This window comes from Camelus dromedarius, chromosome 30 (assembly GCF_036321535.1).
Source record: "Camelus dromedarius isolate mCamDro1 chromosome 30, mCamDro1.pat, whole genome shotgun sequence".
Taxonomy (NCBI): domain Eukaryota; kingdom Metazoa; phylum Chordata; class Mammalia; order Artiodactyla; family Camelidae; genus Camelus; species Camelus dromedarius.
In genome coordinates, this window is record NC_087465.1 from 3,620,144 (window position 1) to 3,626,714 (window position 6,571).

The following is a 6,571-nucleotide window of genomic DNA, read 5'->3' on the forward strand; positions in this document are numbered from 1 at the left end:
GGATTTTTTTGTTTCTTTTTTTGTTTTAGTTTTAAGTATTATTTAGTGACTTCCCTCCTTGGAAAATGAGGATTTAGTTTTTTCTCACTCCTATCCCTAGTACCTATAGTCACAATTCCTCTCCATTCATTTTTCCATCATTTTCATGTTGTAGCTTTGGTTAGATCAACATACAACATTGCATTATTATAGCTGTACAAGGCTATTTTGAACTGAACCATTTGTTCTGTTGTAACCATTATTTCTTTTCTTGAACTGCCCAACTTTTCATGGCTCCTAAAGATTAACTTTTTGTTTCATTTGCTTTGTTTTCTCTGTATTTATCATTAAGTTAAATCCAAACTCTTCTCAAATTGTGGAAGTAGTTTTTCAGTCCATTCAAAGGCAGGTATCCATTTGTTGTATCTTCTCTTGAGTCTTCAGATCTGCTCTAATCTGCACTAGTGCACAGTTGACAGCTTGTGATCTTCATGCACCATCAGCCCTGGAGAGTCCCTTTCTCTGTCTTGTATTATTTCCTGGATCCTAAACGTTTTCTTCTTTTATGGTTAATACTCTTGCTTTGACAGAATAAACCCTGAAGTAGTTTCCTGAGAAAGGGTGCATAGGAGTAAATTTGTGAGATTTTGTATGTCTGGTGAGGTCTTCAATCAGCTTGTCCATTCAATGGATAGTTTGGCTGGGTATAGAATTCTAAGTTGGAAATGATTTTCCCTCAGAATTTGTTTAAGTAGTAGCCTCTATTAACTTTTAGGATCCTTATCTTTGGTATGTGATCTGGCTTTTTAAAAAAAATTCTGGAAGCTTTTAGGACTTTCCATTGCCCCTACTGTTCTAAAATTTTATACTGATATGTCTTCTTGTAGTTTGTTTTCATTTATTGTCTGGGAAATCAAAACTACATCTTTTCAATATGGAAAGTTTTGTTTCCTAAATTGTTGGTACTTTTCTCCTGTTTTCTCTTCCTGGAACTTCTGTTATTTGGATATTAGATTTCCCAGATTGATCTTCCAATTGCATTGGCTTGCTATCTTCAATGTACTTTACTTTTCTTCTACTTTCTGAGAAATTATTTATGTATCAAATTTTCTAATGTATTTTTAATTTATATTATTATAGTTTTAACTTCCAAGCACTCTGTACTGTTTTCTAGGTTTAAAAAAAATAGAATCTTGGTTTTACAAGTAGCCAATAGCTCCTTCTCTATGTCTCTGAGGATAGTTAAGTTTTTTTTTTATCTTCCTCTTTCATATTAAACACTTCAAAAAAAAAAAAAAAAGAAAGAAACTGAGCTGTCTGCTCCTATTTAACAGTGGGGCACTAAAAAGCTGATTGGTAACTCTGCATATGTGGATGAACCTTAAGAATGAAAGTCTCACTGTGGGCTATTCAGGCTGTTTTCCTGGGGCACCTCCATCGTCAGTATCTTGAGGTCTGTTTTCTTCAACTATTCATATTTCCCTGCCTAGAGGGTATTAACTTGGTTGCCAGACTATGTGAACTTAAACAGCCACTGCTAAGACTTTTTGGCATTCTGTGGTTACAACTCAGGTGGCATCTCAGTTTCTCCTAATGCTGGCTCAGGATTAAGCTTTCTAGGGCATGCTGAACTTGCCAGCTTCCAAATTTTTGTTCCTATAATTTTCTCCCTCATTCACATTGTCCTTGTGAATAAATGCTTTAAAAAAATTTTTACCTACTGTCACATATGAGGATATTAGGAAGGAGAAGAGAGGTAAATGGGTATTTTTGCCTTTCATCCTTCACTGGAAGTTCCAACATTTTCCAAGACAGTCAGGCAATTTTAAATTTTGCAAATTTATTTAACATGCCAGCAACGAAATTGGTTTCCACAACATCTTAAATCAAATTTAGTTTTGCATGACCTCTTCAACTAGAATGTGATATCAAATCTTGGGTCTATGCTTTTGCTTCCTCCACGGTGCCTGGCATGGTGCTGAGGATGTACTGGGTGATGAAACACAGACGTGCTGAATTTGTGAATATGCACATGAGAATTATTTTACAATCAGGTTTATGTGAAGGAAAGAAATAAATACACTCTATAACTTTCTCCTTTTACCAGCATTGGGCACCACATTATATTTTTCAGATACCTTTTCTGTTTTCCCTTAAAAATCGTTTCCAACTACACTGTTTAATATTTGTACCAAGTAATGACTCCAACTGTAATTTTCTTGGTTGATTTCTATGAGTTAGATAAAATACATCATTTAAACGTTTGAAACAATGAAGCTAAGAGTAGGTTGTTCCCTGACATCACCACCATCCTAGGCAGGGGAGTGGAACGGTTAAGGACATGGCTTCTCACCCAATCACTTAGCTGTGTGACCCTGGGCAAGTTCTTAATCTTAGCTTTCAGTTTTTCACCAAGGTACACTGTTGGCTGTGTGTTTGGCATATATGGCTTTTATTATGTTGAGGTATGTACCTTCTATTCTTTTAGGTGTAAGGCTAGCAAGTAAACTGTTAATAGTTTTGAATTTAGGTGGTGGGTATGGAGCATATTATTTGAATTTATAGAAAATTTTGGCATTTTACAATTCAGTTCTGTTTTGGACAAACGGGTTTTATCAGTAACAAATCTGAGTAAGTGCAGTGCTGTTAAAGTAAGCACAGTAACTATGAAAGTAAAACATAGGCCCCTGTGAAGGGTCCAGGTTAGTTCCTAAATACTACCATGCCTGCTAGAGAAGTTCGCTCTGCTATTTGTCTTAGGGAAAGCCTTTGAGATAGGAGTATTTAGTAACTTTATTTTCTAAAAATCCATCCTCCGTATATGTTTTCCCCTACATCTTCACTTCATTAAAAAATGAGCAGAAACAAAGACAAAGACTTAATCTGGATACAGGTTTTGAGTCAGCCCAGTTCAGCCCTTAAGGAGCGAAGGTCCCCCAGGAGAAGTTTGGCACTTGGCCGCCGCACGGCGCTGGCCCCCCAGGAGCACCGGAGCATGCCCTCCAGCTTCTTCCCAGGCGTGGAGTCGGTGAAGACCGCGGCTGAGAGGGACGGACGAAGGTTGTAGGCCACCACCGCATAGAGCACGTGCTGCCGCTCCCCCGAGTAAGGCACCTCCCCGGTGGCCATCTGCCAGAGAGTGATGGCGAAGGCATAGATGTCCGCTTTGGGCGTTATGGGCTCTCCTTTCAGGAGCTCTGGGGCCCGGTGGGTGTACGTGCCGCCCAGGTGCTGGGGAGTCGGGAGGCACCGCAGGTCTTCCAGCCTCTCTGAGCAGCCAAAGTCCCCAATTTTGCAGACGTCTTGCTCACTGATCAGAATGTTCGCCGGCTTCAGGTCCAGGTGCACGATGCTTTGGGAGTGGAGGAAAAGCAGGCCATTGACAACGTCTAGGGAGTACTTCAGACACTTGGCCAAAGTCAGCTGCTCTCCGGCACCGCGGTGAGGCTCGTCCTCCTCGGCGCAGCCGCCGGCGCCGTATATGACCTGGTGCAAAGTGACGTCGCCCCCGAACTCCATGATGATGGTGCCCAGACTGTCGAAGCCCGCGGGCGCGCGCGTGCTGGCCGCCACCACGCGCACGATGTTGGCGTGGCGGAGCCGCGCGATGTTGAGCTCAGCCCAGAAGCTGCGCTGGGAGGCCAGCCGGTTCTTGGTGCACTTGCTCACCTGCTTTATGGCCACGGGCACGCCGTGGTAGGTGGCCTTGTACACGGAGCCAAAGCCTCCGGCTCCCAGCCTCTGCTGCAGGCACACCTGTTCCCAGTCGATGGAGCACCAGGCCAGACGGCGCGGAAGGCGCGGGGCCCGGGGCGGGGTGCCCCCCGGGAAGAGCTTCCCTGCCGGCCCCGGGAGCTCGCACGGGCTGCTGCAGGGCCGGGAGTCCAGCGACGACGGGGAGAAGTCGGCCTGCAGGTAAGGGCGCCGCGGGAGAGGCGAGGGCATCGCCCCTGCCGAGTGGGCCCCTCTGCGGCCCAGGTGAGCGGGAAGGGAAGAGGAGACCCCGCGAGCCTGCAGGCATGACGGGTTGACCTCCGCTCTGCTCCACCCCCGCGCTTTTCTCCTCTGCCTTCATCTTCCCCAAACGAGCCACATCTGCCTGGTTACTCTGCGAGGGTTTTTATCAGATGGGGAAGCAATCTGCACGAAGCACAACAATCCCATGCAGATGAAAGCATCGCCTTTCAACATTAAGTGAATTCTTACAAAAAACAAGCCTGGGAGAAGAGTTCAGCAGATAAACAGCCCTGAGCTGCCCCAGGGCTCACCCCTCGTTTACACTATTCCTTTAATTATAATAAAACAGGCATTTTCCCGCAAGTCTCATCCTTTGAGCGTTATCAGTCCACAGACTAAAGAGATCGCAACAGTGCGATGAAATTATTTCACACTCTGCAGGCTAAAATGATTGTCAGTTTATTCTCCAGCTGCATTAAATCACTTCCAGCAGTTATTGGCAGAAAGAGTTGAAATATGAACAGCTGACATTTGTTTAACCGATTACAGGGAAAATTAGGTGCAACGTTCATAAATGGATACAAAAATGGTAACCTTACAATAATCGATCCAAACAGAATCACTGATACAAGTCAAAACACAAATCTCCGAAGTTCATCAGGGGAAAGGAAAGTTCTCTGACACTGCATTCAGCTTATAGAGCAAATCAGCAAGACTTCTTAGCAACATATCGAAGTCCTAACAATCTTTCTGGTCCACACAGTCAGCTTACTTGCAGAAGAGATTCTAGACTTTGCAGCAAATGAGTTACAGAAGTTTTGAAGCAGAGTTAGGGGAGGAAAAAGAACAAAAATGATTCAGAGCCACAACCAGACCTTCAAATAATAACAAATATGAGAGAATCCTAGGGAAGGAAAAAATCTGAAGAAATAAAAATGGCCCAGAATCACTAGTGCCTCCATATAATGTGAAAAACCAGATGTCAAAATTAAATCCAGGGTCTTGCTGTCTGACCGTAAGCTCTTCCATTCTAATTTTTATAATCAAAAAAACTAACTTTTATTCCCTACCTTTGGAAATAAGACTGACAGTATTACCCTGTTCATTAAAAAATGCAGGAAAATGTTAGGATCTACATTTTGAAAAATCAAATAGTGAAGTTCTATCCTGACTTACTGCACTCAGAGCATGTAGGTAATGTGTAACCACGCTTTTCTGATGATAGGTCAATGCTTGTGAAGTTCTAATAAACACAATCCATTTACATTAGTCATTGGATGACTTTCGAGCCCTAGGATAAGATTTATATTCTCCATCACCCGTCTGCCTTAGTATGTGGTGTGGTGTATAATACTTAACCTGTTTGAGCTGCAATCTTTTCATTTAAGAAATTAAGATAATAATCATTAAAGTAAACTTTTAAAAATTTTGGAACAAAATTTTGGGGGCCCTGTCCAGAAAAATAACAACAAAAATCTAAAAAATGTAAACTATTAGTTTACTATAGTAGATAGTAAACTATATATATACATGTATATAAAATATATAGAGGGTATACATTAGTTCACTATAATACCTAGTAACCTATATATTATTAGAAGTGCAGTTGTACCAAACCTGAAATATAAAAGGAAGACAGTGAATAGAGTAAAATAAGAAAGTAGTAAAATTATATTCTGTGATAAGTCTATTATTGCAAAATCTTTTCAATAGATAGCACATAGCTGGGATTGTCATTGAGGGCTCTGAAAGTGTTATATAGTATTAGGAATGCTGTGAATATTAGCCAAGTAAGAGCAATAGAATGCCTTAACCTTCTCAGTATCACACATAATGCAAAATGGTGTGACTTATTATAATAGAATCTTTATTTTTAAGATAATAGCATAAACAATTCATTTTTCAAAGTTTGACTTTATTATTTACATAAAATATTAGGTATTAATGAAAATGTGGTACTCTGGCTACTCACAAACCCCAAGTTCATTAGATCCATCGTCTGCCAATGTGCCCAAGAGCATTTTATTACATACCCATTTTAAAAGTCTCTGGGGCCAAATGGCCTGGGTTTCTTACTGTCCCTCAGTTTCATCTGCAAAATGAGGAAAATATGCCTCCCTCAGAATTGTTGTCAAGATTAAGAGTTCTAAATACTTAGATTCAGGCCTGATAAGTAATACCTAAAGGTGAATTATTATTTATGAAACTCATAAAAATGTATATGGGTTTACACCAATAAGATTTGTTAGACAGTATTGGTTTAAAATGTACCCTACCAGCGCTGAAGTAACATTATTTTATCATGTTAAACCAGTTTAAAGTTTGAGTACTTTTTCCTGCACGTGAATTTTATTTGAGGTTAAAGGCATAAGGGCATGCTGCAGAGGATATAAAAATGCAGAGGATTCACACTGATCGGATCCAGTGGCAACAACTCTGCCATCCCCAAATAAATGAGGCAAAGAATAAAATGCGTTGATTACAGGGGAGGCATTATCTCCCCTAGAACTGCAGGTGAAACACAGTAAAGTCGAGAGACTGTGCACCTACTGGCAGGTGTAAGGCTCTCAGGTTCTCAAGAGTAAATAAAGGCCGGACACTGTCTGCTCTTTGATTGGCAGCGTGGCTGGGAAGA

The 6,571-nt window shown here is 41.3% G+C and overlaps 1 protein-coding gene across 1 annotated transcript; it reads right to left on the reverse strand.

The window, feature by feature from the left end:
• Positions 1–2,815: 2,815 nt before the first annotated feature.
• On the reverse strand, positions 2,816–4,044 carry MOS (MOS proto-oncogene, serine/threonine kinase). Its single transcript, XM_010989534.3, has one exon. It carries the CDS (start codon positions 3,922–3,924, stop codon positions 2,881–2,883), a length of 1,044 nt encoding a protein of 347 aa, XP_010987836.2. The 5' UTR covers positions 3,925–4,044; the 3' UTR covers positions 2,816–2,880.
• Between the last annotated feature and the right edge of the window lie 2,527 nt (positions 4,045–6,571).

Bases quoted from the DNA above. Each gene is read 5' to 3' on its own strand.
- MOS (XM_010989534.3), bottom strand. From the start codon at position 3,924: ATGCCCTCGCCTCTCCCGCGGCGCCCTTACCTGCAGGCCGACTTCTCC.